Genomic DNA, 22590 nt, shown 5'->3' with positions numbered 1-22590 from the left:
TTCCCTAAAAGTACAAATTACTTGAGTCAGATCCACAGCAGTTTGCAATTCCGGCTTGGTTGACGTTATGTCTATTTTGCAGACCCCACCCATCATTACCTCACTCTCTCCAACACCTTACTGTTTGGCTTTGTGGTGCCACCAATTACTCACCCTCCTGGATCACAGTGCCACTATTGGCAGCAGTTTATCAGTCCTTTGAACGCTTGTGATGTGCTTCTAACTGGTACACAAATTGTCCCTCTCTGAGAACACAGGAGTGTTACTGGGAATGCAGATTCAGGCAATAGAAACGGACCATTGTTTAACACCTGCATCTGGTTTTCTTTTAATCCTATTTATGTCTCAGTGTAACTGAGAATTTCTGGTTACCGTCAGTGTGTCCACAGCCACATAGAGTCTTTGCTACATTTTCTGTTTGTTTTGTTTCTTTTTAGAAGGAGTTTGGAGTTTACACGTTCTCCCCGTGTCTGTGTGGGTTTCCTCCAGGTGATCTGGTTCCCCCCACACTCCAAAGATGTACAGGTTGGGTGGGTTAGCCACGATAAATGCGCAGGGTTATGGGGATAGGGTGGGTGAGGGGGTTGGGCCTGGATAAGATGCCCTTTTGGAGTGTTGGTGCAGAGCCAATGGGCCAACTGGCCTCTTTCTGCACTGTAAGGATTCTATGGATCCCATGGGTAGACTCCCAATTCCCTAACTCATGTTAAGGGAATTCTGCACAGTGGAAGCCATTACTCTCTGTTTAATCATGTTCTGTCCAATTGTAGGTATTAATGCTGTTGTTTAACAAACTGGGACATCCCTAAACTCAAGATAGCTGAAAGTGTTAGTAAATATGCAGCTGTTTTAATAAATCCTCCTATATAAGCTCCGTAGGTTATCAGAGATCTAGTTTCATGTGGGAATTTCCCTGAGGTCTCTCCTGCTTTTTCATTGTTTACTCAGCATTTATTTAAAGGGAGTTTGCACCAAACTCCAGCGCAAGTTATGGAGATGGGGTGGGAATGGCCTGGGGCATGGCCTGCCAGGGAGTGCTGAAGGTTTGTTGGCTTTGAAAAATGAGTCTTCCAAACCTACAAGAAAGAAGAGGCTCAGCCACACCATTCAGACATGGGACTGCCAGGTCTACCATTAACGAAACTACCCCCTCCCTCCTGCCCATTCCCCAATCTTTGCCAGTGGAATTTAGAGGGCAGACTGTTAAGTGTCATTGGATCTGCTCCCTCCTCACCCCTGATTTTCCAATTCCCTCCTCCAGGGGCAATATCTCTGCGTGCCGCTGCCTTCTGCCCCAGGAATTTCATAAATAATGTGTTTTGTCCTGTTTCTTTGTACAGCATCTTACTCTTGTTTTGCCACATTGTCTCTTTCTGATTGCTGCTGATCGTGGACTAAACAACTGACCTTTGATCGTCCTAGGATTCTGGATGAGGCTTTCTACAAACAACCCTTCGCTGATGTGATTGGATATGTGTATGTTGCCTTATTAATATTTCCTTCTTTCTATTCTTGCCTCTCAAATAATTCCTTACGAAAATTACTTTCTCTTAATTTGTATACTTTCTGCCACATTTGTCTATTTATCACACAATGTTAGTGCTGAATAAATAGGCATTAACAAGCTCGGGTGAATATTCTGCTTTGTTAAGTAATCTGCAATATTTTAAAGTTTTGGGTTGAATTTACTCTTGAGAGACTCAGTGGTAGAACTCTGAGTCAGAAGGTTATGGGATAGAGTTATACAAATACAAGTTCATTTTTTATTCATTCTTTTTGTAGAGAAACTTTATGGAATTAAATATTAGTCATTGTATTTACTGTAGACATGGCTGAATTCCAAATTTAGATGTTGAGGAAATATTGGAATGACGACGTCCGAAGCCTGAAACATTGCAATCAGCAAGTGGGCAGGGTCAGCGTATGGTCCTGGACAATTACTGAACTGCACTAGTGACCAGTGAGGCAAGGACAACTCAGATCATTTGGTGATGTTTTGGATTAGGAATGTCACTGCAATTGGGACGGGAATATCTGGGAGCAGCAGCTTTTTGCCCAGAAAACCCGATCGCACTTTTCCCTTCAAAACTAGGTCCGGTTACAATGAACCTCTTTGAAATAAGAACAAAATACTGCTGATGCTGGAATCTGAAACAAAAACCCCCAAAAAGTTAATGAAACCATAAAAGCTCATGTGCAGAAAGGTCTGTTGCTGCTTACGCTGATTCGTTAGTGGCAGCCCTTTGCTCTTTTCCCACCACCCTTTGCTCTTTTCCCACCACCCTTTGCTCTTTTCCCACCACCCTTTGCTCTATTCCCACCACCCTGTCACGTTTATCTTTTGAAAGATTTATTCACTTTTATTTTCCAAATTTTCTATTAAATCTGCTTCCACCATCCTTTCAGGCAATAAATTCTAGATCACAACTCACTGTTAAAGAATCATTCATCCCAATACCCCATCCCTCAAACCCCTGCTCCAAAATCCCCCAATCCCCCCCACTCCAAACCCCATCCCATCCTCTGCCCCCAATTCCCCCAATCCCCCTGCCCCCAATCCCCCCCCCCCCCCCCCCCCAGCCACCAAAGGCAATATTGGGGCCAGTGACCAAAAGCCTGGGTGAGGGGGAATGGTTTAAGACGCACCCTGAAGGGGAATGGAAGAGTTAGCGAGCCGGAGAGGTTTAGGGAGTGAATTCCGGAGCCCTGCACGGCTGCAGACATGGCCCCCAATGGTGCAGTGATGACAATCGGGAATGCTCAAGTGCCCAGATTTATAGGAGGCAGGGATGTGTGGCTGGAGGAGATCCAGAGACAGGAAGGGCTGAGGCCATGGAGGGATTTCAGCACAAGGATGGGAATTTTAACCTTGAGGTTTTATTGGATCAGGAACCGATGCAGGTGATTGAGTAGGAGGCTGGTGGGTGATGGGACTTGGAGCTGATAGGATACAGGCATGGAGAGCTGGATAATTTAACAAACTGCGTCAGTTATAGAGAAGCGATCTTGGGAACTGCAGGTTTGGTCTACATTCCCCAGTAAGAAGTCTCACAACACCAGGTTAAAGTCTAACAGGTTTATTTGGTAGCAAACGCCACTATCATGACTACATTCCCCAAGCAGAGGTCAACGTGACTGCCCCTCGTTTGTAGACGAGCAGAAAATAATTGTTTCGAAACTAGACCAACCCAAGAGATCAGCTCCTCTCCCACATGACCCCAGCTCTTATTCACAGCCTGTTTCTGACCAGTTTTTCCAGCTAGATTTCATTTTCTGCTTTCTGTATGGAGCTGATGCCAGCATTTTCTTTTCTGAATGATCCTAATCCCTAAATCGTCAGCTTTTCCAAATCCTTGTTGAAATTCTTCACGAATAATTACCTTTTGCCCCCAACACCAATAATGACCAAACTGGTTCTCCCTGTCCCTCCACTATCATTGTAACACCTGCTTCCGTGTTTCACGCTCAATCGGCAACTCAAACCATTTGCCACGGTTAAAAATATTGATTGTGAAATTTCCCCGCTCTCTCACTCCCTCCTTCCCCACAATTACCCTCTTTTTTTCCCTCCCCTCTCTAATTTCATCCTCTCCTATCCCTCCCCCACTCTTTTCCATCCACCTCTCTCCCAGTTCCTCCTTCCTCTTCCCCTCATTTTCCTCCATGTGTCCCTTACCCCCCCTCCCAGAGTGAGTTGCACAGGGTTAGAATGAGAATAACATTGCAGTGAGTTTGTTGCGGTTCAGCAGAGCTCTCCGATGTGAATATTAACATATCAGTTCCGGCATGTGGGTTATTTACAGCTGGTATTTCAAACCCTTTACTCTTTTCGCAGAAGGTCATGACCTCTGTCAGAATCTAGTGCCCTTTGTAAAACTTAAGGTGTTTGGGTCTATCTGAGTCCAGACACTGCCCAAGATTAGCAAGCTGCCCCCACATTCACTGCTGAGCCAGGGGGAGGGGGGTCGTGTGGTCATTGTCCCCGAGTTGGGAGGCCCAGTTGGAGGGTGCAGATCTGAGGCTGGTCACAGCTCCAGTGGGAGAGGGGTCGCTGCTGAGGCAGATAGGGGAGTGGGAGAGCACATCAAATAGAGGCACTTTCTGAAGCAGAATTAAAGTTTGAAGATAAATAATATTGTTCAGACTGGAACAGGAACATTACACATGATTGCTTGTGGCTGCAGCTGTGACCTTCTCACCCCAGTGGCTTTGTGATTGGGGGTGTGAGAGGAGGCTCCAATTTCCCCTCCCAATCCCCTGGGGGTGGTCTCCAGGTGGCAGGCCAGGGGCAGAATGAGGTTCCTCTCAAACCCCCAGTCAGGGAGCTGCTGGGATGAGAGGCCACATATACAAGCAATGCTGTCGACTCCAGCCTCAGCTCTCTGCTATCAGGCAGATACTGGCTTGGTTTAGATATATCCCCCTAATCGCCCGAGCCGTGTAAAGCAGATTGCCTGTACCTGCTGCAGTTTCAGCATTTATTTGGCTTTTGTGATGTTATGTTACTGTGACAGCGGAGGTGTGTAGTTATTACTTAAAAATAAACCGCTCATTCAATGTTTGCTTTTAAATGTAATGATCAGGGGGTTAGAGTAGATTTTGAATCAGATAGTGTAAATTGACAGTTTGATGTCAATGGAAAGAATCTTTAGTTTTACACTTTAGCAGAATGTCAAGATCTCCACCTGTACCTGCCATTGAATACAAGGCAACGTTTCCCAGCCTTTCCCGCTGGCTGGATCTTCCAGACCCGCTGATGGTGATCCCTGCAGGAACCCTACAGTGGAGGATAAAAACAATGTGGTGACCCATTGACACTGGCAGGAGGTGAGATATCCCACTGCTGACACCACCATAAAACCCACTGCAGGGAGAAACCCCGCCCGGTATCTTCCTTTAAGTGCAGCTAATGCAATTTCCAATATCCAATCGTCTAACTATTCTCTCTTGCTTTTTCTTTTCCAACATGCCATGAAGGACAAACATAAAGCAGCACTGCTACAACCTACAACAGTTAAGTGAAGTGTTTTTGATTTTTCCTTGCCACAAACTGTATAGGGGTCATTTAGCAAAATCATCATCCAGGGTCACAAGTCCCAGAATTGACCTTCTAGTCATGTAGGGCTGCCTCCAGGCTGTGCGTCTATCTTGTGAGGCAGCGTAGGGACATGGTTACCCCATGTATGTAGCACAGTTAATGTTCCTGTTCAAGTTAAACATACATATGAATGTATGAATTAGGAGCAGGAGTAGGCCACCTGACCCATCGAGCCTGCTCCGCCATTCAATAAAATCATGGCTGTTCTGACTGTAACCTCAACCCCACATTCCTTTGACCCCCCCCGGATAACCTTTCATCCCCTTGTTAATCAATAATCTATCAGCTCTGCCTTAACAATATTCAGACTCTGCTTCCACTGCCGATGGAGGAAGTGTTCCAGAGACTCTGGGAGAAAAGTTCTCATCTCTGCCTTAAATGGATGACCCCTTATTTTTAAACAGTCACCCCTAGTTCTAGATTCTCCCAGAAGAGGAAACATCCTCTCCACATCCACCCTGCCAATACCCCTCAGCATCTTGATGGTTTCAATCAAGTTGAACTTTGTTCTAAACTCGAGTGGACACAACGAAACTCTCCAACCTCAATTTGTCAGGATTATGAAATCAAAACTCTGTTCCACCACACTCTGCTGAACAATTTGAAAAGCTGCCTGTTTGACCTGTAACCCAATCGTTCTGAATGTGACTTGCCCAGAACAATGTAAACAGGTTTACCAATTCAAGTCATAGGACCTGTAAGGCCCTATTTGATTCTAAGTGCTGGGCGGACTTGAAACTGGGAGTGTTTCAGATCCAACTTTTAAACCTCTCAGCCACCCCCACACGCACTCTGCCCGAAAAAAATATCAGCGATTCCGAATCACGCTGCAGAAGCCTGTGGGCGGGGCTTAACACACCCAAAATCCTGCAGCTCCAATTCGCACCTCCAACTGCACATGTGCAGAAAAAATGATAGAATGCTGCTCCCCTGTCACATCGCTCCCAGGCTGGAAAGTGTCTCCCCCTGGCCCCCACAGACATTGCCCCACCCCCCCAACATTACTGACCCCCTTATCCCCCACCCCAGCCACCCAGACTGATTGCCTGAGATCAATGATGGGGAAGGGGGCCGGGGCCAGCAGAGTGGTAGCGACCTTCCCCCCCCCCCCCCCCCCCCCGACCCACACCACTGATCTCAAGCAGAACGCCATCGGACGCTCGGCCTTTACATCCTCACTAACTGGAGCGCCCAAATCAGACTTCTGTAGAGCATGTGTTCCACGCCGATTCTGGATGGGCAAACACGGTGGTAAAGGGGGAAGTGCATTTAAATGGCCATTGTGCTCGTTTTGGGCGCGGTCCCAATCGCGGCCATTTTCAGGCCTTGGTAAAGGGGGAACCGGCGCGGAGGCAGGCACGGATCACACTACTTGCCTCACACCTGACTTTACCAAGTTGCCGCGCCCAAAAATGGGCGCAATGCCATACGGAGCTCCCCAGTGCTCGCAGCAGTTGGGTTGTTGCAGGGCGGGCGAATCAGAGTGAACACGTCACAGGAGCAGGGTAAAACCTGTGAGCATAAACAGCATTGCTAATGAGGCGTAAGGTTCTGCCTGGAAACATGCTGTTGGCAGGAATCACTCCGTTTGTCACACTGGAACCAACACACTGCCATTGTTTAGTAAGATCTCACCCTGAGTTTAAATAGTTTAGAAACTAGAATCAAAAAGACAGTAGAAAAATGTTTCTTTTAAAAGCTTGCTAAATCTTGAATAATCTTAAGATATTCTGTGTTTGATTTCAGTAGAAACCTAAATTATTCCTTAATACATGTGACAAAACAGGAATAAAATTGTAGTTTTCATCTTCCTTCAGGGCAGCTGAAGTCTCGGATGTGAGTGACAGTCAGGACGTTCCAAGCTCCGAGTGGGAACATGTCTTACACCTGTGTGATTTAAACTCCAAGACCAGCAAGGTGTCCAAAGATGTGTCCCGGATGCGATCCATTCTGGTCTCACTCAGTCAGGTGCCACTTGCTCTAAAGTGAAGTCAAAACGGTCAGGCTTGTGTTTTTAATTCTAATCTGTGGTTTTAACCTGAGAGTAATATCCAGTTTAAATTGTGAGTTTGTGGGACGTTTTCTCGTGTTTGAATTTGCTGCTTGTGGTTCTTGATGCCGTTGAGGTGAAAGAGGAGCAAGTCTAGGAAATGTGCTCCAACAGAACAGATTAAACAGAACAGATTAAATAGAGCATTTGCTATTTGATTTGTATGCATTAGTGTGTGTGTTTTATATTGCTCTCTGGACTCTGAACTATAGTACAAGATGTATCATTTGTTTCAATGCTGTAAATATCACAAAACTAAATTATAACCCTGCTGTTACTCTTCTCATGGAATAAAATTTATCAAGTTCCGAACAGATTAAAAGTGTTTTGTTATCTGCAAGTCTTTTTAAACATTTAAACATCAATGTGTTTCAATGTTCACACTTTTGCTTTTGAGTCTGAAGGTTCATAAAATAGAATCGCTACACTGGAGATGAGGCCATTTGGCCCATCGAGTCTGCACCAACTCTCTGACAGAGAGGCCAGCCCCTCTTCTCCACCCTATCCCTGTAACCCCACACATTTACCATGGTTTATCCATCTAACATTGGAACACTAAGGGCCAATCCACCTAACTTGCATATCTTTAGACTGTGGGAGGAAACCAGAGCACCCGGAGGAAACCTACACAGACACAGGGAGGATGTGCAAACTCCACACAGACAGTGACCCAAGCCAGGAATCGAACCCGGGTCCCTGTTGCTATGAGGCAGCAGTGCTAACCACTACACCGCCCCGCTGAGCAATGTAAACAGTATGGCACTGCTAAAAAAACATGGCAAAGCTCCCTCCCCATTATTTAAGTGTTGAGAGGAGAATCTTTGCTGCCAATTTCTGACTCTTCAGACACCTCCATTACCGTATGCAGCAATGTGAGAACGCTTTCTTACAAAATCCCAGTTAACTAGGATCCAACAACCAATGCCAACATTTCATCATGACTTTCATGTTAGAATTTTTTTCTGTGGTACACTATGAACTATTTTTAAAAAATTCACAAGCACAAAGGTTACTACGATAACATTGGGTTTTTAATACCAAAATTAAAATTGCCAAAAATATCCGAAATTTCCTTCATTAAACCAGATTGAGAAGACAAGAAATTTACAATTTCATTAGTGAGGATTGTGTGAAGCAGTTCCCTCCTCATTACACAAAAATCAACACAGCTTATCATTTGCTAACAGAATCAATGATATTACTATTTCTATACGATTATTAAATAAAATTAGTTACAATCAATACCTTCACTGAATTTGATGGAAGTGAAAAATAAACAAGTTCAAGACAGGCAAAAAAAAGTTTTGATTAAACTTTACTGCAGATAAAAGTTGGAAACATTAACTCTGCTGATGAAGCAAAAAGTTGCTTTCTCTCTCGACTTTGTACCTTTGTCTTTATTGCTTGTAATCAGTACACTGACATCCATCTTTATTACCCTGTAATCAATACACCTACTTTCCTATCCTTTAGTCCCAGAAACAAACACATTCACAACCTTGGTCTGGCTGTGTTATAAACAGTTCACCAACTATCCTTATACCCAAATAACTAAAAAAGCCAAACTCCTTCCTAAGCAATAGCACAAAAGGCTTCTGATAATTAACTCTGATTCTAGCACTCACCATCAATGCATTATATTTATATCTTTTTAAAATAAGGCAACAATGGGGAAGGATGAAGTTGCCTTGCTTGCAACCTAGCTTAACCATCACTGATTTAATCTAAATGTTTATCTCCATGATTGACACAAATTACAAAAATATAAATTTCAAAATTGGCAAGCTAAAAAAAAAAGGAAAAACTGATTGTGACTGTCAATGAAAACCTACAGTTAACGGCCGTTATACACGGTTAATATTATTGATATTTTTAAATAGTTAAGACCCGTGATTCTCAGAAATAAACAAACCAATCGCATGACAATTTATTAAAATATTAGTCTATTTACTTGAATTTCTGCAAGATATTTTCAGATAATTAATAAGTGTTGCTAGATTGAGTGAAAATCATTTTGCATGGAAACATTGTCCATATTTTGAATATAACTAGAGTGATAAAGTAAGTAAGGCGTTAGCTAGAATTTAGTTGAAAGGCAAACGGCACATGATATAATCAGAATTTCCACTACTAAATGGTGAGTACAGAATTTATCTGGGACAGTTCATTCACAGTCCCTGCAGTCTGTGTTTGAGTGCTTCTCAGGAATTGTGTCAGAGAATGGCTCACCATTCTGTATTTGAGAATATCTTTTACTGGCTTTGTAAAGTTTCACATGCCATTTTTTTTCATGACAACTGCAAATTATATCTTTACTTGTATTCTCATCTAAACAATATCGACATCTAGTTAGTGTCTACAGCACAGAAACAGACCATGTGGCCCCTCTATGTGAGCCTCCTGCCACCCCATTTCATTGTATAAACAAATTCTACTGTAACATATACTACTACAATTCCCTGCATGTCTATTGCAGGTAAATCCTTCAGGAATATTTACCAAATATGTAAGCAGCACAACTTGCAGACATTCATCTGTGCCGCACGCAATTTTTTTTTAAACGTGCTTTCCCTGCCTCAAGGGTAAAAATTACAAATATCCTTTTGATAAATGTAAGCAGAGACTGGAAGGATTTTACAGCTCCTCTCCTCGAGGGCTTGGTCAGGCCATGAAGATCGTGAACTGGCGACAGGCAGGAATAAGAACTGGGATGTTCACTGTGCGGAACGTGGCAATTTCATTTCCCTTGGATACAGATTTTATGTATGGTTGAAACTTGTACAATTAAAAGGTGAATTTAAAGTTGACTGGATGCTGTACTAAGGCAGCTGATGTAGTGATTATGAGGCATTTGAAAACCCAATCTCATTTTTAAAGGGTTTACCCCAAAAGGTTTCTGGAACTTGATGCGAATCCAAATCGAACCCGAGCTCCAGGACTGCTGTTCCTTTAGGGGAATGAGGTTGACAATCAGATTCTGCAATCTGGGGTGTCACAGGCCAGCAGTGTTTGGGTTTAATTTCTATCAGCCCTCTGAACTGAAGGTACAGGTGACCTTTGCACCTTGGTCATGAACTCAAAATTCTCACAAAATTGGTACAAATGAGCTGAAGCCAAAGGTGGTTTATAAATCACCATGGAATTTCACAGAAATACTCTCGCACTCTGATCCTTTATGAGCTTTACAAATGTGAGGCATTCTTCAGGAGGGGTTTGGAAATACTAGTGTTGGCAATGGAACAGAACGATAAAACACAGCCACAGGGTGGTTACACTCGACCTTCCCCCTTTTCAGAACAGTACTAAATCCACATGGAAGACTGAATAAATAAATAAGAATGGCTGAGAATGAATTATAAACTAATCTGAAAACTGGAAGCAGAGACAAGGACAATTCTGGAGACAAACTCCCATTGGTCTAATAGGTTCTGCGTGTTGTGTAATCTAAAACCATACTGGCTGCTCCGAGGAGCGCAGGATCAGAAAGAGTCGAGACAGCAATCTCCACTGCCTGTGTGGATGTCAGAGCTCGCTGGGCAACCACCTCCTTCACAATATTCTCATAGTGAGCAGCCAGAACTCCAGAGAGGATAACAAGAGATGGGTTCATTGTGTGCAGAATGTTCGTAATACCGACTCCAAGAGCACAACCAGCTGCAAAGAATAACATTGTGTTTGAGTGGCATGAAATGCAAACATGCATTCATAATTCATTTTAAAGAGCTGGCACAGATTTGATGGGCTGAATGGCTTCTTCTGTGCTGTAACATTCTATAATGTAACTATCAACAGAACATAAACTGTAAACAGTGAATTTTAAAAGGTAAAAAATGGCATGAAGTTGGCCAGTGAAGGCAAGGTACTGCAATGCGCAGGGTGGGACGCAGGGTGCAGGGCGGGTGAGGCATGGGGCGGGCACGGGGGCAGAGCGGGTTCAGGGCACGTCTGGCATTTGCAATGTGGTGGAATCATAACTGCCCTCTGAATTGGCCAAACAAGACACTCAGTTCAAGGGCAATTAGCGATGGGCAGAAAGTGCTGGCCTTGCCAGCGACACCCAAATCCCAAAGAATGAAAAAACCCTGGCCTATTATCTCCAATGAAACTCTGACATATTTCCTGAACACATGCATTAGGAGCAGGAGTAGGTCATTCGGCCCTTCAAACCTGCTCTGCCATTCAATAAGGTCGTTGCTGACCTGACGCAGCCTCCACTCCACAATCCTACCTACTCCCGATAACCTTTCACCCCCTTGCTTATCCAGAATCAATCTCTCTCTGCCTTAAAAATATTCAAAGATCCTTCCACACCTTTTGAGGAAGAAAGTTCCAAAGACTCTCAACCCTCTGAGAAAAGATTCTCCTCACCTCCGTCCTAAATGCATTATTCGCTTATTTAAACAGGGCCTCTATTTCTGGGTTATCTGAAAAGAGGAAATATCCTCTCCACATTCAGCCTGTGAAGATCCCTCAGGATTCTGCTCCTGTGAACTGCCTTGGGACTTTTACGGTTAAATGCACTAATTATAAATAAAAAGTAATGATTGATGTGCATCATCAACATATTCTTAAAACACTGACAGATGGTTTTTTATGTTCATTGTCAGTAATGAGAAGCTACAAATTTGAAAAACATTAAAGAGGAAGTTTAAAAGTGTTTCTATTCTACAATGTGAAATTTCTTCCATAAACAATTCTGAAGCAGAGTCCGTCAAATTATTTTCAGAAGCAAAAATTGCTTGAAAGAGAGATCTTCACCAGCTGACATTCTACAAAGTCCCCTTCCAGGTGCCCGTCAGGAACCCGACTGCTCCGATTTCCTCACACCAAGCAATCCGCACAGGCCCTAACCTAATGCCTTGTCCTGGAGATTCTCTCCTCATGTTTTCTTCAAACTCATTCCTCATCACAAATCCCTTGCGAGCATCTGTCTCCATTTGCATTAAACTGCATTGAAATCTCAGGGATTTAGGGCAGGAGAAGAGTAGAAATACTGAGGGGAGAGGCAATGGAGGAATTCGAAAACAAGGATGCAAGTTTTAATGCTGAGGTATTACATAATTGGCAGCTAATGTGCGTTAGAGAGCACAGGGGTGTTGGGGACACAGGCAGCAGAGTTTTGGAAAAGCTCACTAAGGGTAGAATGTAGGAGACGAGCCTGGAGTGTGAAAGAGCATCCCACCAGACCCTCCCCTCCGGCCCACTCCATAACCTTATGCATTTACCATGGCTAATCCACCTAACCTGTACATCTTTGTACTGTGGGAGGAAACCGGAGCCCCCACCGACATGGGGAGAATGTGCAAACTCCACACAGACAATGACCTAAGCCAGGAATCGAACCCAGGTCCCTGGGGAGGATTGTTATCGACTCCAGAATGATATCAATGGTTTGGTTGAGTGGGCACAGAAGTAGCAAATGGAATTCAATCCAGAAAAGTGAGAGGTGATGCATTTTGGGGAGGGCAAACAAGGCAAGGGAATACTCAATACTTGGGAAAATATTGAGAGGGGTTGAGGGAGTGAGAGACCTTAGAGTGCATGGTCACAGGTCCCTGAAGGTGGTAGGACAGGTGGACAAGGAGGTCGAGAAAGCATCTGGGATGCTTTCCTTTATTTAAAAAAAAATTCATTTACAGGTTCCGGATGTCGCTGGCTAGACCAGCATTCATTGCCCATCCCTAATTGCACTTGGGAAGGTGGTGGTGAGCTGCCTTCTTGAACCGCTGCAGCCCATGTGGTGTAGGTACACCCACAGTGCTGTTAGGGAAGGGGGGGGTCCAGGATTTTGATCCAGTGACAGTGAAGGAACGGCGATATATTTCCACATCAGGATGGTGAGCGACTTGGAGGGAAACTTGCAGGTGGTGGTGTTCCCATTATTGGGTGAGGCACGGAATACAAAAGCAGGGATTAATGATGGAACTGCACGAAATGCTGGTAAGGCCAAGCTAGAGTTTGGTGCACATTTCCGGTCACCATGTTACAGGAAGGAGAGAGTGTACAGGAGATTTACACAATGTTGCCAGGGCTTGAAAATTGCAGTTACGAGGGGAGATTGGATTGGCTAGGGCTGTTTTCATTAGAATAGAGGAGGCTGAGGGGTGACCGGATTGAGGGTCCCCCATGAAGGGCCTAGACAGGAAAGACTTGTTCCCTCCTAGCCGAGGGGTCAATTACCGGGGGGGGGGGGGGGGGGGTGGGCATCGATTTGAGGTGATTGGTAGAAGGATTAGAGGGGACATGAGGAAAACCTTTTCACCCAGAGGATGGTGGGAGTCTGGGATTCACTGACTGAGTTGGTGGTTGAGGATAAAATGCTCAACTCATTTCAAAGGTTCCTAGATCTAAAGACTTGTAACCTGCAAGGCTATAGACCAGAACCTAGAAATTGGGATTAGAATGAGCACTAGCTTCTCTTTTGGCCACACAGACCCGATGGGCTGAATGGCCTTGTTCTGCACTGTAACTTTTCTATGGTTCTAAATATCAAGTCTGGAGGTAACAGAATGAATGAGGGTTTCAGCAGCAGATAAGTTGAGACAGGGAGGTGGAAACAGGCAGTCATAGTGATAATTCAACTACTGCAATGCTCTTGTGACTGACCTTCCAACTCCCTTAATGTTAAATTCTCTGCTATCAATAGCTTAACATGAAATTTCTCCAAACACAATCCACACACTTCTGGTTTCGCTCTCAGACTTGCAAACCCAAACATTCAGAATTCTATTCCTTGTGTTTTAAGCCCTCTGTGGCCTACACCTTCCTAGATCTTGTAACCTCTTCCAGACTGATAAACCGACCACAAGCGAGGCAGGTAGGAGGATTAAAAAGCAGAAATACAGATGTGTCAGCCTCTGCGAGTGTCCAACAGGTTTCTGCTTGTTTGGAAGAGAGTGAAGCCTGCAGGATGGATGAGCTAACTGACCAGAGCGCTGTGGTACAGGACATCTACAAGTGGGGTATGAGAAAAGGAGTGGTAATAGGGGCAGAATAGTGAGGGGATAGACACTGCAGGCAGAAGCAGGAGTCATAGAGTCAGAGAGATTTACAGCATGGAAACAGGCCCTTCAGCCCAACTTGTCCATGCTGCCCATTTTTTTTAACCCCTAAACTAGCCCTAATTGCCCGGGTTTGGCCCATATCCCTCTATACCCATCTTACCCATATAACTGTCTAAATGCTTTTTAAAAGACAAAATTATACTCGGCTCTACTACTACCTCTGGCAGCTTGTTCCAGACACTCACCACCCTCTGTGTGAAAAAATTGCCCCTCTGGACCCTTTTGAACCTCTCCCCTCTCACCTTAAACCTATGCCCTCTAGTTTTAGACTCCCCTACATTTGAGAAAAGATATTGACTATCTACCTTGTCTATGTCCCTCATTATTTTATAGACCTCTATAAGGTCACCCCTCAGCCTCCTACACTCCAGAGAAAAAAGTCCCAGCCTATCCATACTCTCCTTATAACTCAAACCATCAAGTCCCGGTAGCATCCTAGTAAATATTTTCTGGGCTCTTTCTAGTTTAATAATATCCTTTCTATAACAGGGTGACCAGAATTGCACACAGTATTCCAAGTGCAGAAGGCTGTGTTGCCAGCGTTTGGAAGATCTGCTCAGGACTGGCCTGGAGCGTGCAGTGGGAGGGGAGAGGATCCAGTTGTTACATTCCATGTAGATACCAACAACATGGGAAGGATTAGGAAAGAGGTTCTGCTTGGACAGTGTGAGGAAATAGACACCAAATTGAAAAGACAAACTTTAATGGTAATAATCTTTGAATTATTACCTAAGCCTCATGCCAAATGGCAGAGAGCACATTAGATTAGTGAAATGAATCCATGGCTAAAACACAGTTGTGGGAGAGCTGTGTTCTGGTTTGTCAGGCACTGGAATCAGTACTTGGGGCTGGATCGTTGGGACAGTCTAGATCTGAAGCATGCTGGGACCAGCGTTCTAGCGAATGAAGTATGCTGCTAGTAGTTTAGAATTGCAGCACTCAGCTTACACTGAAATGTTGGTTATTTTTCTCCCGTTTGGCAGTTTTCCTGTGCTAACTGCATCCATCTCAGGTGCTCAGTCAGCTGCAACTCTTCAATGTCTAATCGCTATGACAACAATGTCACATGAACAACTCCTACCACGAACACAAGGACCAACTTGGGGGGAAATTTGCGAACGCTCTTCGGGAGGGTTTAAACTAATTTGGCAGGGGAATGGGAACCTGAATTGTTGCTGCAGTGTACAGGAGGATGTGAGTAGTGAGGTCATGAATAAGGTTTCAAGGTCGCAGGAGTGTACCGGCAGGAAGGTGGTTTGAAATGTGTCTACTTCAATGCCAGGAGCATCTGGAATAAGGTGGGTGAACTTGCAGCATGGGTTGGTACCCGGGACTTCGATGTTGTGGCCATTTCGGAGACATGGATAGAGCAGGGACAGGAATGGTTGTTGCAGGTTCCAGGGTTTAGATGTTTCAATAAAATCAGGGAAGGTGGTAAAAGAGGGGGAGGTGTGGCATTGTTAGTCAAGGACAGGATTACGGTGGCAGAAAGGACGTTTGATGAGGACTCGTCTACTGAGGTAGTATGGGCTGAGGTTAGAAACAGGAAAGGAGAGGTCACCCTGTTGGGGGTTTTCTATAGGTCTCCGAAAAGTTCCAGAGATGTAGAGGAAAGGATTGCAAAGATGATTCTGGATAGGAGCAAAAGTAACAGGGTAGTTGTTGTGGGGGACTTTAACTTTACAAATATTGACTGGAAACGCTATAGTTCGAGTACTTTAGAGGGGTCGGTTTTTGTCCAGTGTGTGCAGGAAGGCTTCCTGACACAGTATGTAGATAGACCAACAAGAGGCGAGGCCACATTGGATTTGGTACTGGGTAATGAACCAGGCAGGTAGATTTGGAGGTAGGTGAGCACTTTGGTGATAGCGACCACAATTCGGTTATGTTTACTTTAGCGATGGAAAGGGATAGGTATATACCGCAGGGCAAGTGTTATAGCTGGGGGAAAGGAAATTATGATGCGATTAGGTGAGATTTAGGATGCATAGGATGGGGAAGAAATCTGCAGGGGATGGGCACAATTGAAATGTGGAGCTTGTTCAAGAAACAGCTACTGCGTGTCCTTGATAAGTATGTACCTGTCAGGCAGGGAGGAGGTGGTCGAGCGAGGGAACTGTGGTTTACTAAAGAAGTTGAATCTCTTGAAGAGGAAGAAGGAGACTTATGTAAAGATAAGATGTGAAGGCTCAGTTAGGGCGCTTGAGAGTTACAAGTTAGCCAGGAAGGATCTGAAGAGAGAGCTAAGAAGAGCCATGAGGGGACATGAGAAGTCTTTGGCAGGTAGGATCAAGGAAAACCCTAAAGCTTTCTATAGGCATGTCAGGAGTAAAAGAATGACTAGGGTAAGATTAGGGCCAGTCAAGGACAGTAGTGGGAAGTTGTGCGTGGAGTCCGAAGAGACAGGAGAGGCGCTAAATGAATATTTTTCGTCAGTATTCACACAGGAAAAAGACAATGTTGTCGAAGAGAATACTGAGATACAGGCTATTAGACTAGGCGGGATTGAGGTTCATAAGGAGGTGGTGTTAGCAATTCTGGAAAGTGTGAAAATAGATAAGTCCCCTGGGCCGGATGGGATTTATCCTAGGATTCTCTGGGAAGCTAGGGAGGAGATTGCAGAGCCTTTGGCTTTGATCTTTATGTCGTCATTGTCTACAGGAATAGTGAAGTGGAGATGCCGGCATTGGACTGGGGTAAACACAGTAAGAAGTTTAACAGCACCAGGTTAAAGTCCAACAGGTTTATTTGGTAGCAAAAGCCACACAAGCTTTCGGAGCTGCAAGCCCCTTCTTCAGGTGAGTGGGAATTCTGTTCACAAACAGAGCTTATAAAGACACAGACTCAATTTACATGAATAATGGTTGGAATGCGAATACTTACAACTAATCAAGTCTTTAAGAGACGAAACAATGTGAGTGGAGAGAGCATCAAGACAGGCTAAAAAGATGTGTATTGTCTCCAGACAAGACAGCCAGTGAAACTCTGCAGGTCCACGCAACTGTGGGAGTTACAAATAGTGTGACATGAACCCATGATATTGGGTTCATGTCACACTATTTGTAACTCCCACAGTTGCGTGGACCTGCAGAGTTTCACTGGCTGTCTTGTCTGGAGACAATACACATCTTTTTAGCCTGTCTTGATGCTCTCTCCACTCACATGGTTTCGTCTCTTAAAGACTTGATTAGTTGTAAGTATTCGCATTCCAACCATTATTCATGTAAATTGAGTCTGTGTCTTTATAAGCTCTGTTTGTGAACAGAATTCCCACTCACCTGAAGAAGGGGCTTGCAGCTCCGAAAGCTTGTGTGGCTTTTGCTACCAAATAAACCTGTTGGACTTTAACCTGGTGTTGTTAAACTTCTTACAGGAATAGTGCCAGAAGACTGGAGGATAACAAATGTCCCCTTGTTCAAGAAGGGGAGTAGAGACAACCCTGGTAATTATAGACCAGTGAGCCTTACTTCTGTTGTGGGCAAAGTTTTGGAAAGGATTATAAGAGATAGGATTTATAATCATCTAGAAAGGAATAATTTGATTAGGGATAGTCAATACGGTTTTGTGAAAGGTAGGTCGTGCCTCACAAACCTTATTGAGTTCTTTGAGAAGGTGATCAAAGAGGTGGATGAAGGTAAAGCAGTTAATGTGATGTATATGGATTTCAGTAAAGCGTTTGATAAGGTTCCCCACGATAGGCTATTGCAGAAAATACGGAGGCATGGGATTGAGGGTGATTTTGCGGTTTGGATCAGAAATTGGCGACCTGTAAGAAGACAGAGGGTGGTGGTTGATGGGAAATGTTCATCCTGGAGTTCAGTTACTAGTGGTGTACCGCAAGGATCTGTTTTGGGGCCACTGCTGTTTGTCATTTTTATAAATGACCTGGATGAGCGCGTAGAAGGCTGTGTTAGTAAATTTGCGGATGACACTAAAGTCGGTGGAGTTGTGGACAGTGCGGAAGGATGTTGCAGGTTACAGAGGGACATAGATAAGCTGCAGAGCTGGGCTGAGAGGTGGCAAATGAAGTTTAATGCAGAAAAGTGAGGTGATGATTCACTTTGGAAGGAGTACCAAGAATACAGAGTACTGGGCTAATGGTAAGATATTTGGTAGTGTGGATGAGCAGAGATCTCGGTGTCCATGTGCATAGATCCCTGAAAGTTGGCACCCAGGTTGGTCGGGTTGTTAAGAAGGCGTTGAGTATGTTAGCTTTTATTGGTAGAGGGATTGAGTTTCGGAGCCATCATGTCATGTTGCAGCTGTACAAAACTCTGGACAGTTCTGGTCGCCGCATTATAGGAAGGATGTGGAAGCATTGGAAAGGGTGCAGAGGAGATTTACCAGGATGTTGCCTGGAATGGTGGGAAGGTCTTATGAGGAAATGCTGAGTGACTTGAGGCTGTTTTCGTTAGAGAGAAGAAGGTTAAGAGGTGACTTAATAGAGGCATACAAGATGATCAGAGGATTAGATAGGGTGGACAGTGAGAGCCTTTTTCCTCGGATGGTGATGGCTAGCACGAGGGGATATAGCTTTAAATTGAGGGGTGATAGATATAGGACAGATGTCAGAGGTAGGTTCTTTACTCAGAGAGTGGTAAGGGCGTGGAATGCCCTGCCTGCAGCAGTAGTGGACTCGTCAACATTAAGGGCATTTAAAGGGTTATTGGATAAACATATGGATGATATTGGAATAGTGTAGATTAGAGGGGCTTTAGATTGGTTTCACTGGTCGACGCAACATCGAGGGCCGAAGGGCCTGTACTGCGCTGTAATGTTCTATGTTCTAAATTCCCCCAATCTTACTGATGTCACATGACTTCCAGGTTAAAATAACTGACTGATATCAATACCACAAATACCAGAGTACAAGAACAACCCCCCCCCCAACCCCCAATACAATTATCAGTTTCAAGCCATCCGAAAGAGAGCACCAGATTCAAAGCCCAGGTTTTCAACATCACATCTTCATGTCAGTGGTAATCTTTTCTTTTTCAACATTAACATTATGCTGATCAGGTCTAGGTCACATTACAGGTCTAGATTACAGCAAGGTGACGCTGGCAGATGTACAAGATGCACTTCCATTCACAGCAATGTTAGTACACCCCACAGTGTAGCCTGCCCCACATTAAAGTTTACCATTCTGCTGTGTGCACCATGTTACAGTGTATATCTTCCTGCCATGTATTACCTGTTCGCAGCACATTTTGTGCCTCTGTGCTCCCAAGTTTGGCAGCTTGAATGAGGTGAATTGCACTGATTGTTTCTTCGTTTTTGATAGACATTCCTTCCATCATGAGCAAATCTTCTGAAAGAGGCCAACAGAAACATTAAAGAAAGCTGTTAATAAGAAGCACCTTCAGGCCAAAGAGCCGAGATTGAATTCACCGTGCACTCACGCAGTTAAATGCTTTCACAATGTGATAGAGAACCAAGTGCTCGACCTGCACCCAGCTTTCTGTCAACACCACTCTACACAGACGCAAAGGGGGATGAGTGCGCCAGTGATCGGAGAAGTAGTCGATCAGCCTCCTGAGCTCTGTTAAGATCTGTAAGTATTTTTGCATTTTAAAACAAGCCCGAACTCTGTCTAGAGTTTGTTTCATTTTGTTCCACTCTGCTTAACATTTGTAACTATCTTTCGACAATTTCTAATTGAATTTTGAGAGTTTTTTGATTGGTGACCTGTCCATGAACCCCAAGGTAAATATGTTCAAAACAGGAAGAGGAGAAACAGCCCGAATTATCTGCTCTTTTCCCACAAATTAAACTAACTGCTCAAAGCAATTAACCCAGGACAGGGTGTCCAAACTGTAGCCTACGGGATGTATATAATAGGAACCGGAGTAACTGCATCCTGTGACCCTGCTCCGATATTCCACATCATCATGGCTGATTTCCAGCTTCAACTTCACTTTTCTGCCACTCCCCACATCCTTTCATTTCCTAAAACTCCATCTCTCTCAACCTTAAAGATATTTAAAGGAACATTCACAACCCTCTGGGGTAGAAAATTCCTAAGATTCACAACCTTTAGAGTGAAAAAAGTTCTTATCTCAGTCCTAAATGTTCTACTAATTCATTTTGGTAGGAATAACAGCAAAATGGACTATTATTTAAATGGTAGAAAATTGCAGCATGCTGCTGTGCAGAGGGACCTGGGTGTCCTTGTGCCTGAATCGCAAAAAGTTGGTTTGTAGGTAATTAGAAGGCAAATGGAATTTTGTCCTTTATTGTTAGAGGGATGGATTTTAAAAACAGTGAGGTTATGTTGCAGCTGTATAAGGTGCTGGTGAGGCCACACCTGGAGTACTGTGTACAGTTTTGGTCTCCTTACTTGAGAAAGGATATACTGGCACTGGAGGGGGTGCAGAGGAGATTCACTAGGTTGATTCCGGAGTTGAGAGGGTTGGCTTATGAGGAGAGACTGAATAGACTGGGCTATACTCATTGGAATTCAGAAGAATGAGGGGGGGATCTTATAGAAACATATAGGATCATGAAGGGAATAGATAAGATCGAAGGAGGGAGGCTATTTCCACTGAAAGATGAAACTAGAACCAGGGGGCGTGGCCTCAAAATAAGGGGCAACATAGTTGGACTGAGCTGAGGAGGAATTTCTTCACCCAAAGGGTTGTGAATCTGTGGATTTCTCTGCCCAGTGAAGCAGTTGAGGCTACCTCATTGAATGTTTTTAAGGCAAAGATAGACAGATTTTAGATCAGTAAAGGAATTAAGGGTTATGGTGAGTGGGCGGGTAAGTGGAGCTGAGTCCATGAAAAGATCAGCCATGATCTTATTGAATGGCGGAGCAGGCTCGAGGGGCCAGATGGCCTACTCCTGCTCCTAGTTCTTATGAACTCTTGAAATTGTCATCTTATTTTGGCTTAGATTTCTAATTTCCTGAATCAGACAAAGTGCAAATTAATGGAGACAGATTTAAAATCTATACTTGGCCCATAAGCCATGGTACAGATCACACATGTGGCCAACATGGCTGCTCTAGGTTCTACACCACACAATTGGACATTTAGATGGTCTCTTAATTTCACTGTTAGGCTCCCATTTGAAACCATGACATCATCACTCTGTTAAATGAGAATTTTCTGACTTTTTGGAAAGTGTGTGTCACTTACCATCATGTAATCTTTTTGCTTCTCTCTGCAATGCTATTCCTGAAGCGTAGGCTTCCATACAGCCCTTACTTCCACATGTACATTCAGGCCCATCCATTGACACCATGATGTGACCAAACTCAGCAGCACAGAACATACTGCCGTGAATCAGCTCATTGTTGTGGACGATTCCCCCTCCAATTCCTAATGAACAATTTCCACATTAATTTTTACTTCTCACAAATAAACTTAACCGTTTCAGACAGTGTGTAACATCCTTCAATGTATATAGTGACATGCTTGAGAATTATTATCCTTCTAAACGCCAAGATGCTAGATTCCTATCGCAGGCAGTCTTACTGTTGGTTTGAATATCCACAGCAGATGCCAAAGGCACCTTGTGCTGGGTGCAAGTTTTAAACTGACTGTGTCCTCCAGGATTCTATCATTCTTTATTCAACCTTCAAACACAATCAAAATACACCAAAGTCAATCATCAATGAGACGAGACAGTGCAACTTTAATGAGAGTCTAACTGCAAACACTAAAATGAAGTATTTGTTAGTTGAGGTAATCACGTATCGATTACTTTTTGGAAAGATTACATCTTGATCACACTGTGTTGTTGCCTTACAAACTCAGTCTAGTATTGTACATTGAGCAATGGCAGCTGGGATAACAGCTGGGGAAGGCAGGTTATGAGGCTGTTTGTACATCTGAGAGTTTGGTGGTCAGACACAGACACATTTTAAGCCGAGTTGTGTGCTTGTGAGGAGTTCTTCATGCCTACAGTCTGCCTGACAAGGACTCTAATACTCAGTTCTCTGTTTAATCAGTAACTAATGATTTTCTTCCGAGAGGATGGGAAAGGCAGTGCCAGAGAACTGAGCTCCAACAATTCAGCTGGTTAGTGTCCTTCAGAACAGCAATTGGATAAGAACAAAATCAACCCAAGGTTCAGTCACATGACATCTCCTTTTGAAGTTAAGGTTTCTGACTCATTTATGGAAAGGCTGAATATCCCAAGAATAATATGAACTGTACTTTGCTCTGTTGAATACAGTTGATGAAGTTCAAATGTCTCTTAGTTTTTATTATTCATTCATGGGACACGGCCGTCGCTGGCTGGGCCAGCATTTATTGCCCATCCCTAGTTGCCCTTGAGAAGGTGGCAGTCAGCTGCCTTCTTGGAATCGCTGCAGACCCACAATGCCGTTAGGGAGGGAATTCCAGGATTTTGACGCAGCGACTGTGAAGGAA

The 22590-nt window shown here is 44.0% G+C and overlaps 2 protein-coding genes across 3 annotated transcripts in view; one reads left to right on the top strand and one right to left on the bottom strand.

The window, feature by feature from the left end:
- The window catches only part of LOC144484474 (clathrin light chain A-like), a 41528-nt gene extending 34065 nt beyond the window's left edge, over window positions 1-7463 (top strand). Inside the window, exons 5-7 of the mRNA XM_078203031.1 lie at window positions 1423-1476; window positions 4978-5013; window positions 6916-7463. Coding sequence (XP_078059157.1) covers window positions 1423-1476; window positions 4978-5013; window positions 6916-7087 — 262 coding nt within the window. The 3' untranslated portion in view covers window positions 7088-7463. The remainder of the gene's footprint in view (window positions 1-1422; window positions 1477-4977; window positions 5014-6915) is intronic.
- A 700-nt stretch (window positions 7464-8163) lies between these two features.
- Window positions 8164-22590, bottom strand: part of gne (glucosamine (UDP-N-acetyl)-2-epimerase/N-acetylmannosamine kinase) — a 57035-nt gene continuing 42608 nt past the window's right edge. For both annotated transcript variants that reach the window (XM_078201517.1, XM_078201516.1), the window contains exons 10-12: window positions 21352-21534; window positions 19407-19523; window positions 8164-10802 (exon numbers count right to left, since the gene is read on the bottom strand). In XM_078201517.1, coding sequence (XP_078057643.1) covers window positions 10567-10802; window positions 19407-19523; window positions 21352-21534 — 536 coding nt within the window. In that variant the 3' untranslated portion in view covers window positions 8164-10566. The remainder of the gene's footprint in view (window positions 10803-19406; window positions 19524-21351; window positions 21535-22590) is intronic.

Source organism: Mustelus asterias, chromosome 1, assembly GCF_964213995.1.
Source record: "Mustelus asterias chromosome 1, sMusAst1.hap1.1, whole genome shotgun sequence".
In the NCBI taxonomy this organism is placed as follows: Eukaryota; Metazoa; Chordata; class Chondrichthyes; order Carcharhiniformes; family Triakidae; genus Mustelus; species Mustelus asterias.
The sequence above is the reverse complement of the archived record's forward strand: the minus strand, read 5'-3'. Positions and strand labels throughout refer to the sequence as shown.